The 26,655-nt window shown below is 39.4% G+C and overlaps 1 protein-coding gene across 1 annotated transcript in view; it reads left to right on the top strand.

The window, feature by feature from the left end:
• Nucleotides 1–24,135, top strand: part of CPEB4 (cytoplasmic polyadenylation element binding protein 4) — a 38,780-nt gene extending 14,645 nt beyond the window's left edge. The window contains exons 3-8 of the mRNA XM_052685067.1: nucleotides 11,746–11,919; nucleotides 14,159–14,248; nucleotides 14,910–15,028; nucleotides 15,896–16,010; nucleotides 16,226–16,407; nucleotides 19,687–24,135. Coding sequence (XP_052541027.1) covers nucleotides 11,746–11,919; nucleotides 14,159–14,248; nucleotides 14,910–15,028; nucleotides 15,896–16,010; nucleotides 16,226–16,407; nucleotides 19,687–19,914 — 908 coding nt within the window. The 3' untranslated portion in view covers nucleotides 19,915–24,135. The remainder of the gene's footprint in view (nucleotides 1–11,745; nucleotides 11,920–14,158; nucleotides 14,249–14,909; nucleotides 15,029–15,895; nucleotides 16,011–16,225; nucleotides 16,408–19,686) is intronic.
• Nucleotides 24,136–26,655: the final 2,520 nt, after the last annotated feature.

The raw sequence follows: 26,655 nt of genomic DNA, 5'->3' as shown, positions 1-26,655 counted from the left end.
AATGCTGACTTAATGTGAGTTTAGTACATAGCACTAACGCCGGCCTCTTATATATATTGTGGTGGAGTTCCAGAGAGAGAAAATGTTAAAATATACCTTCACAACAAGAGTATGGACAAGACAGGAGATACCAATCAGTTTGGAACCCGCTGGCTTTTGGGATTTTAAAGAAATCCTTTCTATCTCTAAAAGCTGTGTTCAAAGCATCAGGTTTTGGATCCTGCAAAATGAATAAACAGGAATTCTTCAAAATTTATCCAAGTCCATTCGCAGTGCCTGCTTCTTGACTGAGGTGTTGCTTTCAGTTTGTTTAGGAGCCTTATAGTCATCTTACTGCGTTGTCTCACTATACAAAGTAGTGTCTGCTGTGTGAAGTTCAAAGGTGAATCTTAACTAGCACTGATTACTATATTCAGCCTTCCCACTTAGCACTTCTGATAGGCCTTTTACTGTTTCTTTTCCTCATTCTGATGTATATTTTTTACTCCTGTTGAATCCTCTTCCTTTGCAGAGCAGCTGCCATTTCAATATGTTATTTTTATCCGCACAAGTGAGTGTGCTGCATTCTGCACAGCCAGTGACAATCTGCAGAAGCCTTTCCCTGGAGACTAATTGCATCTCCTCCGCTGTGCATTCGGCCTTCGTGTGCTGAGCCTGGGATCCGGAGCCTCATTTTTTGAATCTGGCTCTTCCAGATGGCAATTTGAGCATTACTGTAATAGTAGTAGGTTGACTAAATATTTCCTTGTTAAGTGACACTGAAATGTCTTTAAATACTTTAGGGCAGCAGACTGCTTTATTTCTGAAATACCCTATGGTTCAGCTTAGGGGTGGAAGGGTTTTTGCCTGCAAATTGCGCAGGCTGAAATTAAAGCAGACCAGCACATCTGCTTATGGCACTGCGAAGCTCTCCAAAATTTGGGTGTGAATAGTTCATTATCTGTATGAATGCTGCACGGTAAAAAAAAACAAACATAAGTATGCACAAAAAGAAGTGTTTCAGAGATAGGGCAAGGTCAGTCTGCATGCAGACAGCAGCAGAGCGAGCCAGCCAGCAGCTCTGCATTTTAGAGGTGCCAGAATGATGAGAACTGACACCATTTGGGGTTTTTCTGACTGAGCTGATATAAACCCAATTGTATATTCAAAGAAGTCATCAGCACCTTAATACTGATCTGAAAAATTATTTCAGCTGTAAAGAAAGTAGGTGGGGATTCCACAGTGAATCTTAAAAAAGTGTTCTTTGATCAGAAGGAGGAAAATTGTTTTGACAGCATTTTTTGAGTGCTGAAGAAGATGAACTAGATGTTTTTTTTTTCTAGCTGTATGGATTATGCAACATGTTCATGTTGAGTAAAATGGGCCATTTCCTTTCCTGTATGAACCAGAATATTAGTGAGAATATGGCCCAATTTTTTGCTAAGAGCTCAATAAGAGAGGCTGTGATTCTTTGTAGACAAGTGGGCCTTTATGTTTGCATAGACAAACTGAGCTTTAACTGAGGTTTAGAATCTAAAATAATAGATTGGGTTTTTTTTAAACATCTTTGAGTTTTCATAGCAATGAGTAAAGCTTTAATTTGGTGGCTGAGATGAAACTTTCTTCCCTCTTGTTGCTGTGGGCAGTTACACAATCAGGAGCTATCTGGAACTGGATGATGTTAAGGTCCCTTCCAACCCAAACCGTTCTCTTTATTGAGCCCTGAAAGTCAGAGGCTCTGGAAGAGTGTGAATCTGCAGCCCAATACTGCAGGTGTCCTCATGGGCTCTGTGAGTGTCCTGTCCAGGGCAGATGTTGTGGTCTCCCCTCAGGCTGCAGAGCAGCACCAGCCCTTGTGTGCCTGCTGTCTTTATCGAAGGATCATTCACTTGCAACATTGATGTGCCCAACTTACTGTAAATTGTGCAAAAACTTCCTCCCTACTGCTTCTGGCACCAGCAGGGCTTGCTGTAATGGTCTTTAGGACTTGGATATTGGCTTTTTTTTGTGTGGGATCTTCCTGAATTTCACCTCCTACGCTGTAACCAGGAAAAGCTGACAGCACTTTCAGACTGAGGTGCATATTAATTAAGGGTAAAACCATTTGTGATGTCTCAAGGTAGTTCTGAACTGGATCTAATAGCAACAACCCACACCCTGTGCTGACAGAGCTGTGGTGGGGAAACAGTCAGTGTGGTTGTTTGCCATCAGCAGCTCCTGTTGCTGTTCTAGCCACACTTCTCAGCTGGCTTAGAACAGAAGTGCTATAAGTACATAAGGGCATGCTTTATGTATATATCTGATGTTCATAATTTTGGGGCAATATTCAATATTTTAACTTTTTAGTCTGTTGCTCTACTTTTCCATCAGCTCCTCTCACATGTTGGTTGAAACACTTTGCTGAGCTGTTCAGAGTGCACCAAAGCTCTCACCTAGGATCAGTGAAAGCCCCCTGACAGTGGGAATTCCCAGCTCTGCCATTAGCCACTGAGCTCAGTTGGAAGGGACCAAAAGGATATGTAAGATATATAAGAGTTCAACTGATGTTGCTGCTTTCTTTATTGTTTGCTATAAATCTTCACTGTACCACAAATACTACAAAAATACCAGGGCAGGGATGCAATATTTCAGGTATTATATTATGAATGTTTTCAGCAATCATCCAAAATTATTAGGAAATATTCAGAAACATTTGTTTCCAGTTATAGGAAATAGCTGTTGGAAGAGCTGAATTACTGTTTACGTTAAATTAGTTCCTCTGGATTTATTGACACCCTTAATTTTAAGTGTTTAAAGTAGCCTGTTGGTGATGGCACTGCTCAAAGACTTTGGGGAATACTTGAAAATGAATTTGCCTCTGATAACCATTGTATTTCTGTAGAAGTACAGGATTTGATGACACGGATGTCAAAGAATGACACATTTATGCTTCTGTAAGATTTTGGGCAAAGTTACTCAGCTAAGCAGGAATAACGCCTCGATGTGTGCTGCCATCGAGCAAAGAGCAGAGGGTATTCATGTAACCACCCTTTGAGGCCAGGAAATTCCTTCCCCTGCCATCACAGAGCAGTACAAATATCCCAGGGTTTTCTGATCTTGGTCCAGCTTTGAAATCAAGTGAAGGTTCCTGTTAACTTCATTAGGGTATGAGGTCTGTGTTTTTATTTTCTCCGGTCTTGAAACATTTCTCAGAGGCTTCTGGCCGTGTGGTCCCATCTCCAGAGTCTGCATAGAAAATTAAATAAAATGCATTTCGTACTCCTTATAGAAGACATTTTCTAACGAGGCACATTGTGCAAGTGCAGGCAGTTCCTGATGCTTAAAATACTACAAAGCAACAACAATACTGCTACAGTATTCAGAGTTGAAACCAGTGACTTGGTCTTCACAGGTGTTAAAGCCAACGAAGTTGAGCTGAGTACCAGACCCATAGCCTTGCTAATCTGGTTAAGATCTTTTCTAAAGTTTTCTTGGTTTCTATTTTACTTTTTCTTTTTTTTTTTTTTTTTAAATTCTTTTGCTTTGTTTCAGCATTACTGTCCACCATATGTTTTTTTCTTTTCTTTTCTGAATCCTTGCTTTGATAATCTCTGGTCATTCTAGATCATCTTCAAAGAAGCCTTTAATTTGGAGCTGTGTTCTGTGAGTAGTCTCTGTTCATGGCTTTAAAAGACAGAGCTCTCCCTGCCTCTCCTCCCAGGCTGATGGAAATCGCTCTCCTTTGTCTTTTTTTTCTCACTTTGTTCGCCTTTTTTCCTTGATGTTGTATTGTTTGTTCTTTGAATCCTTTATTAGCCACATTTTGCATGCTCGCTACCATGTTTATCAGGATAGAATTGCACAAAAGGGGCAGAATGAAAGGGCTGATGTGCTTTTCTTAAACCTGAGCAACAAGAAGAAATGGGAGATTTAATGACAAGAAGGATGAGTTTGGAAAAAAGAAAGCAGATCAAACTTAGGTATAAATGGGATGAGAGTTTGTGTAACAGCACTGCATTACATTGCAGTGGTTTGTTAACAGAACTCTTCTGGTGAAGGCAGTCAAGTGACACTGCTAAGCCAGTCTTTTGGGACAGGCTGTTCTGAAAGTATCTGTGCCATCATAAAAGGTGCTCAGAACACAGGAGTTTAACTGGATTACCTGCTAAAGACTTGGAGTTTCCTGGGACCAATTTTTATTTGCAAAGCAACAAACCTTTCTATAATACCCTTCCTTCATGTCAACCACTAATGTATCAATTCTAGTGGACCACTATCAAATTTCTACTAGTGGTTTTCCAGCTGGAGTTCTGCATACCTGCAACAAATCCAATTTGGATTGGTTTGTCTTGAAAGCCTGGGTGTGAAAGTAAGGGAGCTGATTCTTGAATGCTTGTCATTTCAAGGCTCTGCAGCACAGGAGACTTCAGCTGACTTACTGGCTGTGATAGTGAAGTGTGATGGCCTAGGAGGCACAAATTAAAGAGTGTACATGCAAGCAACTGTGGTGTTTCTCACATTTGAGATGTCTGGTTGCGTTTCTTAATCATTCAGAAATGCTTTTTATTTGAAGGATTAGAGAGAAAAACTAAGTTTTGAATGCTGTTTAATTTATTGGGGACAAGTAATGATTCAGCAAGGTCCACGCTTAACTTCTGTGCCTGGATTCTGCTTTTTGAAGAGATGTTAACAACTCTTAAAAATCTATTTTTTTTTTTCATTTTTGTTTAAAAATCAGAACAAATTATTCAACTCTTTTAGGCTGGGTATTTATCCTATGTCCTATGTCTACTACCAGGTGCTTTATCTTAACAAAAAAAAAAAAAAAAAAAAAAAAAATTCTTTCAAATGATTTCAGCAATTTTTATAGACTTCTTATAGGGAGTATAAAGCTGTGAATTCTTTGTGTGTTTTCTTTAGTCCTTAAGCATGAGACATAAGAAGAAGAACGTTTGATTAGAGGAGTCTGAAAATACATCTTGAAGTAGATTGATCCTCACTTGGCTTAATTTGTCATTCACTGCAATGCAGATGGGTTAGCTGTGATGCCGGGTGTTTTGGGTTTTGTTTTCAGTAAATCAGACAGTTTTCAGATGAGCAGAGCAGTCCTTTGCATATCTCTGATAGCTGTAGGTATGCAGTGGTACACAGAGACATATTCTTTAAGTTTTACTTTGCGAGAAATCCTGATAACAGGAGTCCTAGCTTGGCAGTCAGAGTGCATGGATATGAGAAGAGTGGAGCGTGGGGACACTTGTGATAGGTAACACATATAACACTATTTACAATAAATAATTTTCCCATGTTTTGTAGTAATGTTACATGCAAATACTTCACTAGTGCACAAAGAGTTAGGGAGGTGGAGACAACTTCATGAAGGCATTCTAAATAATGTCTTGGTTGTTCGTGTGTGATTTAAAGTTGCTGTAGTAGTGTTGCTGTGCTGTATCTAGGCAGAGGAGATGAAGTGCTGATTCCTTGAAAATGCAGTTTCTGTTTCTCTTGCTAATTGGAGTGGGGCTGTAGTACAGTTCTGTCTTTATTTTTCAAATAAATTACTGGAAAAATTAGTGTCTTTTTTACAGTTACTGTAAATATGAAAAATGGGGAAATGTTTTGTTGCAGAGACTTGAGTATGTGTGTGTTACCCTTTCCGTATTGCTTGGGACTGAAGCATGAGGGTGCTTAAAAAAGGAACAAAGCTGTCACGTTGCATTCCATGCTGCCTTGTGATCATTCCTTCCACAGACAAAAATAAGTTGCTTTGAACCTATTATTGTACTTAAGGAACTCTGGTTTTAAATCTTGCAGCATGTTGGTATATGCCAATGTAAATTGAGCTTTGAGTCACATGCAGGAATCGTTTCAAGTTATTCATTAAAGCATGGGCAGAGCTCAGCCTGCCTTCTGCAGAAGTGTCAGGCTGATGGCATGGGCAGATATCTGCCTCTCTTGAGGGTATGCTCTGTGTGAAGGATCCAGGAACAGTGCATGTGAGCCAGAACTACAAAGGGGAGGTTTGTGAAGTTTTTTGCACCTTTTCTATGTGTTTCAATAAAATCAGTAGTAAGTTGTTATGGGTTAATAATATCTGATTCTGTCACTTAGTAAATAAATTCTGCCTACTGATTTTTAGCATGTGGCATCCTTTTTTTCTTTCCTCCTGTCAGAGAGTCCATCCTTTGTGTGCATTTTGTATCTGAGAACTTGTTTGTTTCTTTATTGGCAAAGTTGTTTAACACTTTTTCTTCTCCCAGCTGCAAACTCTGCCTTCATCTTTTTATTTCTGAAGTGTAACAATGTCACACGTCTGGAAAATAAATGCTGTTAGTTGTTCCGTCGCATAAACTGAGAGATGTGCAGAGGGAAAAGATTGGATATTTTTTATAACTTGTGTATTCCTTAGAAGTCATACATTAACATGAGGCAAAGCTCAGTGCCACCAGCAGTGGGGTGGCTGTTTCTCCAAAGCACACACATAATTCAAACATCCATTCTGCAGCAGGGAAGTGTGCTTCGTGATTTGCTTCTCTGCTTTTGATTTTTTTTTTAAATCTCTGACCGTATGGGGATTCCTGGAGGGAAGAAATATTCAAGTATCAGTGATACTTATGGGTTCCACTCAAACTGATTTGCTATAAACCAGCTTTAGCATACTGGGAATTATAAAAAAAAATAAAAATAAAAATAAAAAAATGTGAGTACCTTCTAGACAAAACTGTGGCTATGTTTAGGATTTTAGCAGGTCTGTTTTGGAAAAGATGGCTCTGCATTATTCTGTTTGATAGCAAAGAAAACTTCAAAGTTAGCTTTGAAGCTTCCATATTTTTGTGAGGAGTGAGGCTGGATTTGGTTTGTCAGCTTTCAGGAGGAGTTAAGTGGTTTTTGAAATGTGTGAAAGATCATCTTTAGAGGTTCAGTCAGCGTGGCACTGTGTTAGCCTGGCAGATTACCTGAGAGCACCTGCAGGGAAGGAATAATGATGGTGGTGGAAGCTCTCACACAAACCCCATCTGTGTGTTTTAATAGTTACTTCTCACTGCAGTGTTGCTCAGCTTCTCTCCTTGCTGACCCACCCCATGTTTGATGTATAAAGTTGTCTCTGACCAAACTGTAAGATGTTGCTATGCTGGTAGCCTGCTTTGGCATAGAAGTCTAAGCTCTTGAAATGAAGTTAGATTCTACTTCAATTATTTTTCCATAATTAAAAAGAAAAGAGAATCATAAGCGTTGCATACATCATTATCAGTGCCTAAGATGAGAACAAGAGACTGGTGTGTTGTTAGGTTGGTGTCTGTGCTGATGTAAAGAACACAATCACTGCCTTGAGCAGCTTGTGGACCAAAGAGGAATTAAGTACAGAACTGTACAGGTGTTACATCAACCTGGACTATAGCAAGGAAGTGAGAATGAGGATACAGCCATCATTCAACTCTGAGCAGTCGGTCGGTCTGTTCATTCTGGAGCATTATGTTTACATCAGTACTAAGTATGCATGCTGTGTTTGGATGCTGGCATAGTTCTCCTAGTTGCAGCACGGCCCTGAGTCGGTTGGGGTGACGTTCTCCACAGGAGATGCCTCTTGCTTGCTCGTCCCTTTGCTTGAAACATTCCACCCCCGGTGCTGACCTGTTTGTGAAAGTCCCCTGCACTCAGTGGCACAAAGTACAGCTGCAAGTGCGCCCAGTCTGCAGAGTGGGAGACAGCAGGCACTTCAGCTGTGCTGCAGTTCAGCTAGGATAAGATTTCTCTTAATATGAAATTACGAAAGCCAGAGTCAGGGCTGGTAGATGGCAGCTAGCAGCCCTCCCGGCCTGCCAAGAGAGCGTTCTTTTGTTTCAGCGTTGTTTTACATTGTGCAAAATTAATGGCATGTGATGAGCTCTGAATTCAATGAGAGGAGAAAGTTTGTATCTGTACTGTGCTGGGGTAATTTACAAGTGGCTCTTGAGAAACGTTTTGAAATGTCAAGTGCTGGTATTTTGTGGGTTAGAGGAAGCAAATGCACAAAACAAGTTAAATGAGGAAAAAAAATCTCAGTATTTGGTTCTCAAACCTTCTTCAGTGGTATTTGGCGCTGAAAATGCTTTATAGCTGCTGGCTGAGCTTTTGTTTTTTTTTTTTTTGCTGCTTTCCATGCCAGGAAAGGAGAAAAGGTCTTATTGTTGTGAGTGACACAGGTGGCAAAGCAGCGAGGAAGGACTGACCTGAATTGTGCACACAAATCCTCAGTGGGAGCCGAGCCTGTGCTGAGAGCAGTGCTGCCAAGGGTGGGTGTTCCAAGCAAGGACTTCGTGCGGTTTGGTTCTGATTCAGGAACTGCAGGCAGGATTTTTATGGCTTTGTAGGCAGGGTTGGTTTTGAAAGTGCTCTGAAACGTGCACATGCTTCTGATCTCTGTCAGAATGTTGGAAGGTTGCTGATTGCTTTCCCTGAAAGCCAAGTTTCCCCAAACTTTTCACTTTGAGGGCTATGTGAGTCTTGGATTCTGTGCATAAGCAAGGCATGTAAAGCCCCCAGGTTCTTCCCTAAAGCCAGGATCTGTGTGAACGTGAGGTGATGTGCTGCACTCTGAAGACAAAGGCTTTGTTTTTTAATCTCCGTGTTAATTGTGAACGTATCAGCCAAGCATCAGAGACATAAATGATCTTACAGGTGCCAAATAATTGTGAGGGAAATGGAACTGATATGTTTTTTTTATTTTGAAAGCGGGAACTATTCATGTTTTATTGCGGTTTGCAGATATTTAAATACTTAAACTAATTGTCAGCCTCAGTTTTGAATGAGGAAGCAAAATAAAACGAGTGATGTGCTCCGAGTTTCTCGTAGTACTTGCCAGCAGAACCCGAGCCTTTCAAACAGTTGGCCTTCTTTCAGGTACAGATTTTAATGAGGCTGAAACAGAAAGAATGTGCAAATGTGATGACAAAGTGTAACCGTGCTGAACAGGTACTGGAAGCTGGCACCTGAAAGTGTTATACTTATTGCTGGTAGAATTGATTTGTTTTGGGAAATGAAAAGTAGGAAGCAGCGGGAAGCTGTTGAATTATTACAGTGAAGTACAAAGTCAGTGTGAGGGCTTCTGTACTGTTGTGCACAAACTGCGGGAGGTCAGAAAGCCAGATTATCCACCCAGACATTTTCTCCTTGAATTTCAGTTTTTCAGCTAGTTATTTGCCGGTAATAATTTCAAGCAAGGATTTTGAGAGTGGCACAAAGTGCTTGTAGCAAATGAATTTGAAAACAGAAATGAGCACTGTTGTCCTCCACGTTCCTTGTTTTAGGGCTGGTCCTGCAGGTCCAGCATGTTTGTTAGGGCTGGTCCTGCAGTTCAGATGGCAGTGCTTGATGTTGGTGAGGAGAGAGCATGGGCCATGGTGGGCTGAGTGTAGGGCATCTGCTGCATGAGAAAAGATGGATTTGTGTACGAGTGCACATCCAGCAGGGTTGTATAGAAATGTGGTATAGAAATGTGCAACTTAAGAAGTTCCATTGCTTTCAGAAAGTCTCTTTGGCTACACACGTACCTTGTCAGCTTGAAAGCAGCATGTTTTGTCAATAAGAGATGGCGCAAGGAAGGCGTGTTGTGGGTGGGAGGGGAGGTCAGTTCATGAACACCAATTTAAATGACCTGGAATATGAAAAGGCTGGAGAATCACCAAGTTAGAATAAAGGCAATAAATCAAGGTCTTTTGGTCCTTATAACAATGTTTGAAAGGCTGTTTTCTTTCTCATTTAACATGCAGCAAGGACATATGGGAGAAGGCGAGGTAACAATATTCCTATTTAATTTTCTAATGTTGACAATGTCTCATGGGAGAAAAACATTAAGTTGTTACTAGTGGGCAAACTCCAAAATATCTGAGTATAAAGCATCAGTTTCACATAAGTTTCCCTAGTCTGCATGCTGTAAGTAAACATTTTAACTGAATTAGGTAGTACTCCACAACAGTGCTATTGAGGCTATCACAGTCCTTTCAGTGGACATCTGTATGATATGTTATACTGTAGAGCTGTGTTGCTGTTTGTGTGTATGTTATGAATGCCAATGCTGGAGAAGCTTATTTTGGTTCTTTGAGTGCTGATGGTTTTCTTGATGCAGCAGAGACTGTAGTGAATATTTGTCCTGGCCTCTTAGATTAGAGAACCAGATGCTGCAAGCATGCCTATGGAGTTATCTCACAGCAGTGGTAATGCTAATGAACCTAAAAAGACATGTGAAGGTACGGAGAATTGCTCCCCTCCAACAATGCCTGCAGGACTGGGGCCTTCAGAGATGAAAGAAATGAAATACACATCAGTTCATTAGGGAAAAACAAAGCATCATTTAAGTATATATTACCATATTTTTTATCATAGTACAGAGCCAAGTTTACCTAGTTACAGAAGTAGGTCTTATTAAATAGAGGTTGTTATTTTAATCAAAGAAGTAAAAAGATCCCTGAAGTTTCAAATAAAGAAAACTGGCCAAGTCTTCCATTTTTTTATTCATATAAATTCTGTGGACTGTTTATTTTATTTTATTTTTGCTTTCAACCTGTGAACTGTTTGATTTTTGCATGGGAATAGCCAGGATATTGGATCTGGTAAATCTGCTATTCAATATGTTGTTTCCTTTTTTAAAATGGAGTAAATGACAGTAATTTCTTTTCAAAGGAAGGAAGCAGAGCAGCATAGATTAACCGTAGCAATGCACTACTGTGGTGGATTGTAATGAACTCTGGAAAAGCAGGCACATTATATCATAGCTCAGGTGAAAGGAAATGTATCCCAAAACTTGTGGCACACCTCATTAATTGGTTACTTCCCCTATGTGTATTTATTCCTAAAGCACTCATTAAGCGAATAGAAATCAGTTTGTTGTCTAGCTATTGAATACTGTAACCAAAGAAAGAATTCAGGGATGAGATCAGTTTGTGTGCTCAGCTTATTACATTATACAGTTGCATTCGGATAATCTTATTTAAAAGTAATGAATGTTATTAAAGAAATCTATGATAAAAGGATTATCACAGAAGAATATTGGGCAGTGAGGGGAAGCATGCTTACATTTTCTCTTAGAGTGAGTTCATGAACGCAGTTCCTTTGTAATATCCAAATGAGCTTTCTTCTGAGAATGTCTCAGTATTGCCAAGTTTTCAGTCTCCATTTGTGGTAAATGAGAGTGGGTCTTCCCAGATTTATCAGGATATTTTTGTTATTTGCAAGTGGGTGGCTTGTGATTTGTTTTGTTATCAGGAGATCTAACTGTGTAATGTATCTAGTTGCAGAATTCTTTTTCTTGCCATCTGCGCTGTGAAATTTTCTCTCTGCCTTGTAAGAAGCTGTTCACTGGGAAGCGATTATGTACAGCTTAGGTTCTAGTGTCTGCTATTGGGAAACTCCCTAAAAAGAGGTGGGGATGTGGGGAAAGTGGGGCTTTTATTCTCTTTCATTTGAAAGTTCTTTTAAAAGAATTTTAATTAGAAACATGACATTTATGGAAAGTAGTCAGTCTGAGCATCCATTTGAAGTACCATTTTGTTTCAAATTTCTGTTAGTTGTGGTGCCTTTATGAAGGAGGTCGTGACCTCTTCTCTGAAATAATACATTTGAATTACTGAACGATAATGAAAACTTTGAGAGTCATATGTAATCAAGAACAGAATTGCTCATTAAAAGGGAAGACTGCAAACAGTCCTACTGCCAACACAAAAACATTAATATGCATTAGTACCTATTAAAACAGTTTGTGCTTTGTTCTGTTAGTATGTTTTTTCCTTCTTTTTCTTTTAACCCCCTCTTCAGGTCAGTCTTCGCTGTTTCCAATGGAAGACGGGTTCTTGGATGACGGACGTGGCGATCAGACTCTGCACAGTGGGTTGGGGTCACCTCACTGCTTCTCCCATCAGAATGGGGAGCGAGTGGAGCGCTATTCCCGGAAGGTCTTTGTTGGTGGGCTGCCCCCAGACATCGATGAAGGTACGCCCCGAAAATCTTACCCAGCAGCTCCTTTTGGCTTAATGGCAGAAAAGCGGTGTGAAAACTTTTGTCTGTTAATTGACTGCAAGAATGTTTTTCTAACTCTACAGAAGAGCTTTGATGTGTCAATAAGGTTTTGTATATTGCCACTTTTACTCCGTGGCAAATGTGAGATCATTCAGGCTAGTTTTGGCTATGACATTGTTTTGCTGCTGAAGAACAAAACCTTACGTTATCACACGTGTAACTGAAGTTTGCAATATAAGAGGTATAAAAAAGGGGTGGTGGTGCAACAATAAACAAGTAAATATCCCCTGTTGAAAGTCATAGTACTTTGCAGTCATTTTGTATGCACCAGAAGCTAGTAGTAGGGAAAGGATTTCTAGTAGATTTTTAAGGTGTATGTAACTTAATTCATATGTGAGGTTTATGTATGGTTTCATAGAGGTGATTTTTAGCCATGATCACATCCTGTGGTGTGATCATGTGCGGCTTCTAACATGTGCGTGGTGAGGGTCACAATTGTGGTGAAGCTTTATTTCATCAGAAAGTTCTGTTTTTTATGTGCATAGAGCATGACATAGGGGTGGCTACAAGAACTTCAAGTGTAAATCCACAAAGTTGCTTTTATTTTTTTTTCCAATCACAGAATTATTTTTAATCCCCACTTGTCATCAGGGAGAGAGCTTGTAATGCACTGCAGTTTGTATTACTGCAGCATGACAACCTGACTGTCACATCCAACATAAGAGCTCCTGTTTAACATAACTTATTCCTTCAGCATTTAAAGGGTCAAGTCTAACATGATGTTTACAAGGGGAAAATCTTATTACAGTTTTTTTTTTGTTGTTGTTGTTTGTGTCTTTGTCACTTTTGTTGATTTAAAAACAGATGAGACAAATAGTTCTGTCTGTGTGAAGCTGAGTTATCGAGGCACAAAGCCTTTGCTAAAAGTGTGCTGGGAGGGTAACTTGAATGTGTCAGAGTTGCTTCACGTCAGCAGTCCTCTTGCTAAATGCACGAGTGTGAATTAGAAAAAGGACGATGTAATTTGAAGTGTCTCACACCTGAATCTGAACTTTTTCTGACTGTAATTCTAAGATGCATTTTATGTAATGTAATTTAAAATGAAATTTGTCTTACTACCGTTCTAGATGAAGATTTGTTACAGGAGTAGAGATGTAATAAGTAATGTTTTCTTTGCTTAATATCTTCATCACCACGTAACCTTGACACACTTCTTTTCCTGGGTGTATTTCTGATGCAGCTGTCAGTACTATGGCTTGTGAGCTGCTATTTCATTAGCAGTGTCATCAGCAGGTATAAGCAGACTGAAAGGAACACAACCAGTAGCACCTTTTCACATTTCTAACCCCAACACTGTGCTGCTGCAGGAGGGTCTGTAACACCTTAAGCAGAATTCAGCTAAGCCTTGTGCCAATTTAGATGGCGCTCCAGCAACAGAAAGTTTGTTCCTTTTGTTTCCTTTTTTAATGAAAAATTCTTGTTCAGAGAACTTTAACTGGTGGTGGTTCAAATGTCTTTTGTGGAGAAGGGAACAGTCACTTTCAACAAGAATTTTAACTAGAGGACTCCCACAGGACTAGCATATGCAAGTTTTTACCAGCGACTTTAGGTGGAAGGCAAATTTGAAATGGATGCAAGAGTTGCTTCTTGCTATCGTTATATGTTGTTTGCCACCTCTCCTATAATGTTGCATAACACTGTTGTGGAAGTTTGCTCTGTGTTAGGTGGAGGTCACACTCAGACAGTATTTGCTGCTGATGTCAGTGTTTGCATACTCACAAGCAGTATGAACAGGTGTGACTGACTCCTGTGATAGGCTGATCATTTTTCTCCTGTCTTCCTGCATTTTTAAGACCCACTGACAGAGCTGGTTGCTTACTAGCAAGTCAGCAAGTTGCCTTTAAACTCTTTGTGGCAGAATAGTTGAAGTTGTGTTATGATAGCTGTATAGATTCAGTTTCTGTTTATTAGTGGGTTTGAGATCAACAGTAAAAATAAAAGATGGATCTTTGAACTGTCTTGTTTTGTAACATGTGTTCTGACTTGTCCTAAAGATGCCCCATCAGCTAGTAAGCACTTCTATGATTTGGTAAACCATTAGGGCTACGGCGTGTTTGTTTATGTAGTGAAGCTAAATGAAGTCTGTGTTTTTCAATTGTCTTGCAGTCAACTGATTTTAATTTCAGTTCATGCCTTTTTCCTCTCTGTGTAGATGAGATCACTGCTAGCTTTCGTCGCTTTGGACCTTTGATTGTAGACTGGCCACACAAGGCAGAAAGCAAATCTTATTTTCCTCCTAAGGGTAAATATCTGATAATGGTATCATTGTTCTAGAATTCATTTTTCTTGATAAGGCTCAACTTCAAAAGAGACTTTTGTGGTGATGACCAAAGTTTATGAGAAAGAATGATGAATCCTTGGGTTGTAAACTGATTTTAGAATGGGCTTTGCAATTATTCTGCACTAAAACAATTATTCCCTAACAACTTCCTGTTGTTACTTTATTTGGTTTTCCTTTTCTTTCTTTCTTCTTTTTTTTTTTTCTCCTGTTGTTCCTCATTCTGCTTTACTTGCTTTTGTAATAATAATCAAGGCTAGTTTTCTGTAAAGCAGCTAAATACTGTTCACAGATGCCGGAGAGTACTAGCACCTTATATTAACAGCCGTGCTGGGAAGCATGCCTCCACAGCTGTGGCTTTTGTTCAGTTCTTTCTACTGGCTTTTCTTTTTCAAAGGAAATGGGGAGAGAATGTGTTGATCAGCAGTCTCCCTCCCTTCTTTCCTTCGTGACTGTGAGAGGGCTTGCAGGAAGTTCAGATGGGAAGGTGCGAGGGCATCTTGAAGTTTGTCCTTTGTCATACAGTAGCATGATGACACGGTGCCAAGCATAATTTTGGGTTAAGTTACTGTACTATAAGGTGAACAGAGGAAAGAAATTATGTGCTTGTTTTCCCTTTTGGTAGGATACGCATTTTTGCTGTTCCAAGATGAAAGCTCTGTGCAGGCACTGATTGATGCATGTATTGAAGAAGACGGAAAGCTCTATCTTTGTGTTTCCAGCCCCACTATCAAAGACAAACCGGTAGGTAGAATTTTCAGGGCCTGCACAATTCTTGTATGATAACCAGAAATTGTACTCTTCAGGTGCCTTTTGTTTTTCCTGTCTTCAGAATGCTAATGTTTAAATTTCCCCAAATTGCCAAATTAAGTTTTCAGAAAGATGAATAGCATATTTTTAAAGTAGGCATCAGGAAGTGTTGAAGTCTAGTTACAATTCTCAGTTTTGTTAGAAAAAGGTTTGCTGAATTTCACCTTTGATGTAATAAATATATTTTCAGGCAGGTATTTTATCCTTCTTATGCAATAAAATTGCAATATTATCTGTAGTGTTGCATGCAACCTGTTTTGACAGAGACAAATAGAAAAAGCATAATATGGCACAGAACTGTACATTATTAATATAAATGACTCTGTGACTGATGCAAGTCTGGTAATAGCTGGGAGACTACTGTCATATTCTTGCACTTCAAATTCAGCCAGCAGTAGGTAAATATAAAGCTGCTAGTTTGTCATAGTAAATAAACACACACATTTGAGCCTGTTCCATTGAGATAACACTGGTCTGGTGCTTCCACTTGCCTAGACCAACTCGAATAGTGAAGATATGTGTGCAGTAGTGTGGTTCACACAGCACCGTTTGGCCACGATTAAGTAAATGCGTAAGTAAGGGGTGAGGTTTTTTTTCCCAGAAATGTAACAAGGAAGTGGTGAAATGTGGTACAATCAAGTGGAGCTTATTAACGTTTCGTTTTGGGAAATGATTGCTGAATAGGGAGTTAAAAATAGTGTAGTTTAGGAGGCTTTCTACTTTGTAGAATACTGTTTTAAGTTATATTACTGATATACCTTGAATTGTGAATGGTTAAAAAAAAAGGCTTTTTGTCCGTAGGTTCAGATCCGGCCTTGGAACCTTAGTGATAGTGATTTTGTTATGGATGGTTCACAGCCTCTTGACCCACGAAAAACCATTTTTGTTGGTGGTGTTCCTCGGCCTTTACGAGCAGGTACACTGCGTGTTCCGCAGCACTGGGCATGTTGAATATGCAGTCTGATTTGGGGAGCAAGGGGGGAGAGAAGTTACTTCACCAAATGAACTATGAAGTGTTCCTGACACTTGCAGTGGGGCACATGGATACAAATGAACTGTCGCATTGGATGCTTTTAGAGGGGGAGAAAAAATAACCAAGCCTACACTGTTTCATTTTCCTTTCTGGTTTAGTGGAACTTGCAATGATAATGGATCGACTCTATGGAGGGGTGTGCTATGCTGGAATTGACACAGACCCTGAGCTGAAGTACCCAAAAGGAGCTGGGCGGGTTGCATTTTCTAATCAACAGAGTTACATAGCTGCTATCAGCGCTCGCTTTGTTCAGCTGCAGCATGGAGAGATAGATAAACGGGTAAGGTCTTCAAGTGTATTCTATTTTTTTTCAGTGCCTTCTCTAGAAATGGCTTTCCATGTAAATGTGTGTCATTGTGAAGACTGTAAATGTTGTATCGGATGCGCTGTATATTTAAGGCTAGATTGTGCCACTAAGATACAACACAGAATAAAAATGATGGAGTGGTGCAAAACTATTTCTTCTGGAACGTGGGAGGCAACTGTGAAGCTGACTTTCTCAAATTGCTTAGCATAATGGGAAGCATGTCAGCTGCCTTGCCCTTTTATAAGAATATTGCACTCGTCATGTACTCCCACTGCAAGGATTTGCACTTGTAGTGTTTGTATAATGTCAGGGAGGAGGGTATCTGCTAAGGGTGGAGCGGTTTTTACTCCTGTTCTGCATCTTAGTAGAGAATGGGCAGAATAAAGATCTGCTGTTATGCGTTGTATGCTGAGCGGTTCTGAAGAACATCAAGTAAAGCATTGTGAACTCTTCAGCAGGCATTACAGCCTCACAGTCATCCTGCTCGTCTTATGTAAAAGCTGCCCAGTTAATTGTTTCAGTGATAATCTATAAGTATTTATTGCTTAATTTGTTAACATAAATTAAAGAAATATGTTGACAACATCTGTAATTTGCTAGTGTCTGCCCTCATCTATGTCAAATGTGACTTTGTCCATTGCAATGATCTTTGGGCCTCAATTTTGAGAAACTGAGATCTCTATATCTATTGTTCTCACTGGTGCTTTGTCTCTGAATTTTCCTTACATGACTGTCACTATTTATTTCAATTTTAGTATCACTACAGAAGAAACCCCCCAACTTGGCTGATGAGCTGATTATCATTTCACTTCTCCCTTGGCTATAAAGCTTGGGTAGAACAACTGTTTGTCTCAGGGCTTGTGAGATGGAATGTCTTTGTTCTGATCTTGGCTCTGAAATAAGTTCTGTATGGCTTTGAACAAATAATTTGGGCTGCCCTTGTGCAACTTCTGCTTGCATAAGCAGACATTTGGGTGAATAGGTCCATTGAAGCTGTCGGGACTAGAAATTTAAGTAATTGTGAACTCTGGCAAGTATTCTGCAATCTGTTTCCCCTTCCTTCTCTCCTCCTCTGTATTTCCCCATTTTGTGTGTTCAGAAAAGCCATGGGGAGATAAATGTTCAGAGGATTCGTTATAAGAGCGTTTGGTTGCATAAAAGATATAAAAAGGCAACAATGGAAATAATGCTTTTTATTAATTACTTGCTATTTGGTTTTTTTTTGTTTGTTTGTTTTTTAATTGAGTTTTTCTGTACAAATAAAAATGAAAGTAATAACAAGAAGGGATTTCCTGTAAAATTAGGCAAGGAGGTGCTGCTGATAGATGTGCCTTCAGAGAGGTAGTGCAAGGTAAATGCTCAGTGGTCTGCAGTGCCCACTGCTACTGAGCTTCTGCTGTGTGCTGCCACCCTAAGTGTGCCTGATGAAGTTGCTGTACTTTAAGGTACTTCTTGTAAAGCCTCCACGTAGCCAGCACAGGTAAGAAATGCAGGCCATGTTGGTCCTGTGCACTATAGCACACACTGAATAAATGTGTTGAGGACTCTGACTCATACCTGTGGTTTATAGACTTGTACAGAAACCAGTGGTGCAGTAACAGGCTAAAGCAAGCAGAGGTATAATTACCCGTGCTGTAGTGTGGCCTTTAGGTTGCAGCCTAAGCCAGCCTCTGAACGCATATATTCAAGCACAGTAAAGCTGCAGAGCTGCCATGTTAAGGAGGTCAGCACAGCATAGCTGTATTTTGTCCTCTTAGCTCACCACTGAGCACCCAACCTCCAACTGCTTAGCAAAATAGATGACAAAGGGAGAAAGTGAAGTCTCCTTCTCTTCAGTCTTCTGCTACTCTTTTGTAAATCTATTCTTCTGAGCTGGTGTGGAGGAGAGCTTGAGAAACATTATCAATGGGAGAGGAGAAAAAGAAAGAGGGAAAAGGCTGCTGTATTGTCTCTCAAGTAGTTTGTAAGCACAAATGACATGAACCTACTGCAGTGTCTCCTCTGGAGCCTCTTAGGATTGGGTGAGTTCAAAATGCTATGTGAATGTGAATCAGCTGGCATACAGCTGAGATTTGTGAGTTGAAGAAGGAGCCATCCCTAAGCAGATGCAGAAATAGCAGGACGACATAGAGACACCAGTTGCTGTCTGGATATTTGGGAATGGTTGTGAAAATGCCTGATGGCACAGGCTCCTCCCTTAGGGAGGGCTCACAAACACTATCAGGACGGGGAACTTGTTTGTATGCTTCTTTAAGGTGAGGTTTAAGGTTTGTTGTTGTGCTTCTGATGGACCTTTCATAGTCCTAGGGAGTGAAGCAACAGGAGCAGAGGTGGTTATTGGTTATGAGGTGAAACCCAGCCTGCAAGGGATGGCAATGCTATTTGAACACGTAGGCATGTCTAAACGAGCTGTACTCCAGCCAGCTTGTATACTGAGAGCAGCAAGCTTCGCCTTCCTGTCACACAGTCAGCATTCTGCACTGTGGGCAGGGGTTTGTTCTTGGTATGCAAATGCCTAGATTAAAAGCTAGTAGCCTGCAGATGTTGAAGCGTAGATGTATCCTTGTAGCACCAGCTGGTAAGTTCCTGTGAGTCATTATCAATTAAGAACTTAAATGTTTCTTCTTTCTTGTCTGCTGCTCATCTGGCCCTTCATGCCAACTAAGTAGATGGTCATCAGTCCCATTTTAAGCCTCGTATTTGATACCAGCAAGAGTAGGTGGGTCTCTTTCTGCTGAGTGGACAAAGCCACAGAAAAAGAGAACAGAGATGTGCTGTTTATTGAAGATAATGATTTTTTTTTTTAAAGCCGGGGATTCAGACATTGAAATTTGCAAACTGCTTTTAATCTGCAGGCAGTGTTGTGTAAACAGTTGACGTTCCTACCTGAATGGGTAGGAGCTTGGTTGTGCATCACGCTACTTAAAAATAGATCCCCAGAATTCTCCAGCATTTTGGTGTGAATCTGTGTGTATCAGTTCTACAGCCACATGTTGATTGTTCCTTTCTGCAAACAAATGACAGCTTGTGTGAAACTGTTGATGCTGAGCATTGGATTCTGTGGTGGTTTTTGAAGGATCAAGGAATGCAGCGGGAACAAGATTGTTCTCGCATTAAGTGCCTATGAGTTTTGGCATTTACTTCTTGTCTGTGTTGTTCCCTGCTAGAATGCAAATACTATATGTTGTGGAATTGTCTTCTTATGCATTGTAATTAAGAATTGTAAACTTTCTTCTCATTTTCTGTACGCAGGTGGAAGTTAAGCCATATGTCTTGGACGATCAGCTTTGTGATGAATGTCAGGGGGCCCGTTGCGGTGGAAAATTTGCTCCATTTTTCTGTGCTAATGTTACCTGTCTGCAGTATTACTGTGAATATTGCTGGGCTGCTATCCATTCACGCGCTGGCAGGGAATTCCACAAGCCCCTGGTGAAGGAGGGAGGAGATCGCCCAAGACATATTTCATTCCGCTGGAACTAAATGATCGCTGCAGCGCTCATATGCAGGCCTCAAATTAAGTGCACTCTTCTGTTATCCTGATTGTCCCTACCCACCCTGCCCTTTCTCTTATTCAAGATAGCATGTCCTTTTTGTAGTAGTCTGTAATTTAACAATAGTATAATGAAAGAATGACCTATAATATGGGTATTTTGTAGAACCTTGTCATTGAAAACTGTATTGGGAACTCCTTTTCGTATTGATAACATGTTGCAAGTGAGTTGCATTCTCTTGTCTTTACTAGGGAGAGAACACTTAATTTCATGCAACATTTTCTTAGAGGAGAGAAAAATATTAAGAAAAGAGAATTGAAACAATAGAGTATTTTGGTTTTTTAATTAAATTATTGTTAATAAAGAACATAAGAATACTTTTATTAAAATAACCATGTAACAATAACACTATAAGTCTGTTCTGACACTTTTCCCCAGGGAAGCCTGTTTTTGCCTCTCGTTTTGTTTTGACTTTGGATTTTTCCAGCAACAGCTGAAGTTAGCGTTTACCTATCAACAGGAAAGAGCATGTTTAAAGCAACAAAAATGCATGAGTAAAGTTGAAGCAGCGTTTTAATAATGATAGTTCTTTCTTTCTTTCCTTCTTTCTTTCTTTAATCTTTTCAGGGTTTTGAGGCTGAAATTTTTGCTCGGTGTTTATCTGACCTTGCCTCTGACTACCACCCACATCCAAATTAGTAATGAGATAGGCAGAGCTTACTATATTTTCATCAAAATTATTACATTTTAAGAATTCCTGAATGTAAAAGTTGAGTAAAGTTACTACTGAGGGGGGAGTGCACTTTTTTTTCCTTTGTGTTTAAGAGAATTCAATTGTCTGGTTACAGCCCTAGAAGTCCAACCAAAGCTAGAGTAATGACAACTAGTTAACTGGCGTTTCCTCTCCTGAAGGATAAATATATAGATTTTATTTTTGATGGCTATATATAACTCTATATCCTAATGTACTAACATTCATCAGGGGCCAGCCTTTGCTCTCCATTTTGACATGAAAAACTAGAAAACCTTAAGATACCTCAAGGATATCACCAATTTTTACTGAAGTTTTGATATTCCAGTGTGTCACACAAAGTAAAATCGGCTGCTTACTGGTTTCCCATCATGGATGTAAAGTTAGTTTTGAATACTCTCTAACTTAGTTGTAACAGAAGGCATGAACCTCCATAGTTTCCAGGTCTTGTTTTGCACTGTTTTGTGCATGAAACAGTGCAAGCATGCATATGCCTTTCTTACTCTTCTTGTAGAAAGAATCCCAGCTAAAATTCCTCTTCTTCAGAACTTAATATGGAAAAATAGAGAAACACAGGTATTTGAAGTGCCAACATTGCTAAGTTAATGCCTGCTTTATTATAAACAAATTCTACCTTGAGAAGCATTAACACAGTACATGTTAATGGAATGATAAAGAGTGGGTGCAGGGGTTTAGTTTGAAATGGCTGAATGAAGGAGTAGTTCTGAACGTTATTTTTTCTTACTTTTGAACTAAAGCCCCGGCCAACTTCTGAAACTACTCTTCAGCAGTGTGCAACCAAACAGGTTCAGTGGCAATCTTCTAAACCGCCCGACTGGCGTGGTACCATCCTAGATTCTCTCAGACCAAAGACTTGCCTCAGCACTGCTTGGGAAACATCTGCTGCGCCGAAAGCGTTTGCCGGCCCCCTCGTCCCGTCCCCCAGCCCAGATTATCTTTATGAGAAGCAGTTTTTATTTTCAATACAGGCTTTAATGAACCTTCTCGAGTTCCAAAGGTCAAAATGGAGACATTTGCTGTCTATTAGTCAAGTATAGAAAGGGAGCTGCTTTTAATGAAATCCCTGAAAATATTGACAACAGTAATGCAAATGCAGAGTGCTCTTGTGTAGATTGTCAGGGACTTTTTTTTCTCTGAAGTACATAGTTAGAGTTGGAATGTTCCTTTAATTTTTTTAATGCTTGTAGGTGGCTTGGGGTGTGCTATTGTGCCGATCCTACCCAGTAAACAGGTGAGATGGGTTACCATTACGAGAAATAACACTGTTTGAGAACTAGCTTTGAATAATAATTTTCCCTTTGTACATGACCTGCTGAATTTCGGTACAGTGTTTTTGTAGCTAACTTATTTTGTCATGCACATAATGTATATTTGTTATGCACTACTTTTGTATATCTTGTTTTTCCAACAGTGAGCATTTTTAGGCACACTTTTCACTGACGGGATATCTCTTTATGCAATACCTCAATTTTTCATATTGCAAAGAGTAGCTTTTTGTACTTTTATTACTGAGAGATCTTCATATACTTCATTTTTTAATATAAATAATTTTAATAAATTTTATTTTCTTATATTCTGCTTTTTATACATTTCAGTGCTCTGCATACATTTTGAATTATGGATGTTGTGCACTGGCAATGCTATTTTAGAATCTGCAGAGAAAAGAAAGCATGTTGCTTAAACATCTTAGCCCAGCACCAGGTATTTGGTGTACATATAATTTAAGAAATAGTATATGTAAAGTTGAGAATTAAAGAAGAAAAGCATGAAAGTGACAAATGACACTGTCTTTAGACCCTGAAATTTAAATGCATAAGTATAGCGTAGGATTTAAAAGCAAAGAACCATCAAAATTGTCTACCGCTTCTTACTGAGTTTTTAAAGATGATACACAAATGCAGACGTTTTTGGTGAATGTTTAGCCATTTTTAATATTAATACAGAATCGGTGTTAGGTGTTTGATGCAGAAATGTGTCTACTCTTTTAAATTATATTTAAAGAATAAAAGAGAGCCTGCTAGGTGGCGGGCGCGTAATGTTAGTATGCATGACTAATGTAAGAAGTTGTTATTCTACTAATATTCACTTGTGATTGTGTGACAAGCGTGTTTACAGATTATTTGGTTACACTTCGATTTACAGGGCATAAACAATTATAGGCATTACTCTGTACTTAAGTAGTGACGGCACGTCCTTCTGATTACATGGGATTTGTAGTTGGGGTTACCGTGTAGCTCCAAACATAATTAACATGTAATTAGTTTACCAGTCTTAGGGTATCACTTCGATTTGCAAGGGGTTGATGAGCATGTAGTTTTATCACACTAGCATGGCACCGGCCATGTATTTACAGTGTAGTTACAGAGTAATTACATGGTTATTTTTGCAATGTAAAATAAAGTGTTTCTGATTATTTTGTATGTAAAGGAACCCCACTGCCCCGTGCTTTTTGGTATAGTATCTACTTCTCCATACACAGACCTCTGCAGAATGCAAATTTAAAACTTGCAGTGAATGAATTTAGCGTTTTCTAAGGATGCTGTTGGAAAGACTTGATAATTCACCCCTTTTGTTTTTAGAGGAGTTGAAACCTTCTGTTAAAAGGTGATTTAAAACTTGAATGTGATGAATTGTGGCAAGTTAACTTCAAGTTATGTGCAATACCTATTTCAGACTTCTGGAAGATCTTTGCAGTGTAATTCTTTGTTTTTAATTGCAGACATTTAAAAATGTCATTTTCTACTGTTCTAGTAAATCCTCTTTCTTGCTGGCGTTTCTAAAGAAAAGAATCAGAAATCGATCTTTCTACTAATGTAAATTTGAGATTATTTTTAAAAAAAAATGGAATAAAAGGTTTTGGTCATTTGCTTTATTTTATTATTTTAAAGCTACTGTGATAGCATTGTAAGAATTGGGACAATATTGTATTCAACTGTTTTATTTTTTATATTTTTAAATCTTAAAGTATAATTAGTTTTTATAATTTTCATCAGATTTTTTTGTTATATTTTTTGGAAGTGAAACTTTTAGCAAGTGGGTGTCTAGTTTTTACTAATCCCTAATATGTTTTTCCCCCCAATGTATTGCTCATATTATCAGAAGGAAAAGTTATTTAAGTATGTCAGTTAATTGTACTACTTGGCTGAATTTCCATATAGTTTTTACTGTGTATGGGGAGGTTGTAGTATTTATTATAGCATTTTAAATAAGGGTAATTCATTTTTTATTAAAGTCATTTTCACGTTTAAGTTCATATTTTTGTATGTTCTACTCTAAGTTATATAACACAAGTTACTTTTTTTAAAGAGTTCATTTGTTGAAGTGCTAGTGAAAATTAATGTTATTAAATAGTTTGCAAATGACTATTTATACCAGTATGCATATAATTTTTAAATATTTGTAATGTGAGATGTTGAATGAATAAAACTTTTAACTCAATGCTTCTCCTTAACCTCTTTTTTTTGAGCTTTCAGTGGATAAATGTTCCTTTGTGACTGCAGCTCCTGGGGCTCGGGAGGTGATGCTGATGAAGTGGGCACATGTCTGACTGTAGATGTGTGAAGTTCTGCGGTCCTGTTCTGGTCAGAACACTGAGCATGGTTTTGTGGAGGTGTGTGAGAGGCTGTAACCACTGGAGAGATGCTGAGTGCCCTGAACAGTGCATTAAAGCACCGCAAGATAAATGTGCAGTGCAGCAGAAATGGGAAGGGCGATGTCTGGAGGGCTGTAGAACTGCTGTTGGTTGAATCAGACTGCAAGAAGATCCATTCTTTCTGCTTACATGCAGATGTTGTCTTTAGGGAATGTTGAATGCTAACTACTTAATTTTGCGGATTTGTTGCTTGCTGAGGATTTGGTGCTTGTTGAGTAATCTTATATATCTCTGGAAAAACCTTTCAGCAGCTTCAGCACTGCTGTTTCTATTTTTTTTCGCAGCCATAAGAGTATCAACCTAGCCAGGAATTGCATCATTTCTTTCTGCTCTCTGCTTCCAATTCATAGGGTCAAAAGACAACCACCATGCAGCTGAGAAATCAAGCTAACTGAGCGGGTGACGTGTTTAATGAGAAGGATACCGCCGAGGCGCATGCAATGCATAACATAAGTCAGAAACCACCTTGCAGCTGGGACAAAAAGATAACCAGGCAAGGACCTGTCCAAGCGTGGCACAGACAGACAAGGATCGCTTTTCACTTGTCTCGCAGTTGTGATCTGATATTCCCTGAAGGAATAAGTCTGGAATTTTAAAGAACGTTCTTAGATGAGGTTGCTAGAGTCGGCATTAATTTAAAATACCTGATCTTGAGATGTCTAAGGAGACTTGTGAAGGGTTGCCACCTACTATATCTGCTCTTCAGAAGCTATCCTTAGTGGCTAGGAGATCCAGATTTACTTCTGTTTGTTTTCTAGATTTTGATATGAGTAGCATTGCACTGATGACCAGTGCTTTGTCATTGGCATCTGGGCTACTAATCTCTTGTGCCCGAGTTTGAGGAATGGTGTTGTAAATGTTTTATAGATTGTTGAGTGTAATTATTTCCATGGGCACTTCAGAAAATGCAGAATTGAGCTGTAATGGGATTAGTTCTGCAAGGTGCTAATCACTTGAATTCCCATTGGCTTCGGATGATGCAAACTTAGAAGCTAATGCCTTTTTAACAAGAAAAGAATTGCTGGTGACCCCATGTGTATATTTTCAATCCTTTGAAACAGCTATTTTAAAATAATCATAAAATTGCTGGTAAACTTTGGAAAAATAAAGAGGCTGGAGATGGGAAGTCCTCCTGGCAAACGATGAATTCCATGTTGTTGCATTTTGCACCAGAGTATTGGCTGGTAAGGGAAGTATCTCTCCATTCTCTGTGTTGGTATTGCTAGGAAATAGTTACAGGTTGGCCTCTCCCAGTGTGATAACGACTTCTTGGCATTGCTTTCAAGTGCAGAGTGGTCTTCTAGAAAGCATGTGCTTATCAGTGCTTTGTCTGATAATGGTTTCTAACAAGTAGGATGGAGTTGAAGTTTGGTCCTGCAGTGTGGGCTTTCTAATGGTGGTAGAACGACTGGTGTCTTCCACAGGCAAGGCACTCCCACACTAGTTTGAGTTCACAAGTGCTTATCAAGATGAAGCCTGATTGGTGTGTAAATTAATTAAGAGCTTTTCCCCTCTGGAGACTGCAGAATACTTTGTGAACATTTGCCTATGTAATGAGATTTAATTTATTAGAGTCTAAAAAAAAATCACCTCAATAAGGTGAAATACCAGAAGTCTGGGGTGTTCCAAACTGAAAATAATCACCTTTTTAGCAACGGCCTTGGCTGGTTCTAAATTGCTGAGAAGAACATTCTAGGAAAGATAATATATCAAATCTCTTTTGGGTTTCAGTTTGTCCTGAAACTATAAATAAATGCTCCAAGCTGACTCCAGAAGGTGGAGGTTTGCCTGCGGGATAGAATTTCAGAATTTCCACAGTACATGAATCTCAAATATTTTCTTTCAGCACAAACTGTTCGTTGAGCACAGTCAGCCACCAGCTTTCTCTAGGGTGCTGCTTTCACTAAATGAACTGCTACATTCCGCATCAGTGAAGGGACTCAGTTTGGGTGGAGATGGATAAAACCCATCTAGGACGGAGCTAAAGGCTAAGGTACGTTTTAAAGAGAGTCTCCTGGCTGTCAAGTTCGTGTCAGACAGTTTCTACTGTCTGTCCTGGTTCTCCAGCTGCTGTTTATTCAGCGCAATGAAAGCCTGCTCAGCCGCAGTCCAAAATGCACACTGCTAGCCTACAGGAAATCTAAGACAAATAATAGCCTTAGAAAGGGTAGATGAGGAAAAAAAAACACTGACATCTCTTCCTCTGCGTAAAATAAGCTGATTCAATCTGCCAGTATGAAAAACAGCCTCTGGGATAAGAATATACTTGCAGCTGTCTTCCCAGTCATAGAAATTGAAGGGGTGTA

This window comes from Tympanuchus pallidicinctus, unplaced genomic scaffold (assembly GCF_026119805.1).
Source record: "Tympanuchus pallidicinctus isolate F22 unplaced genomic scaffold, pur_lepc_1.0 scaffold21, whole genome shotgun sequence".
Taxonomy (NCBI): Eukaryota; Metazoa; Chordata; class Aves; order Galliformes; family Phasianidae; genus Tympanuchus; species Tympanuchus pallidicinctus.
This window is presented reverse-complemented; position numbering and strand designations above follow the sequence as displayed.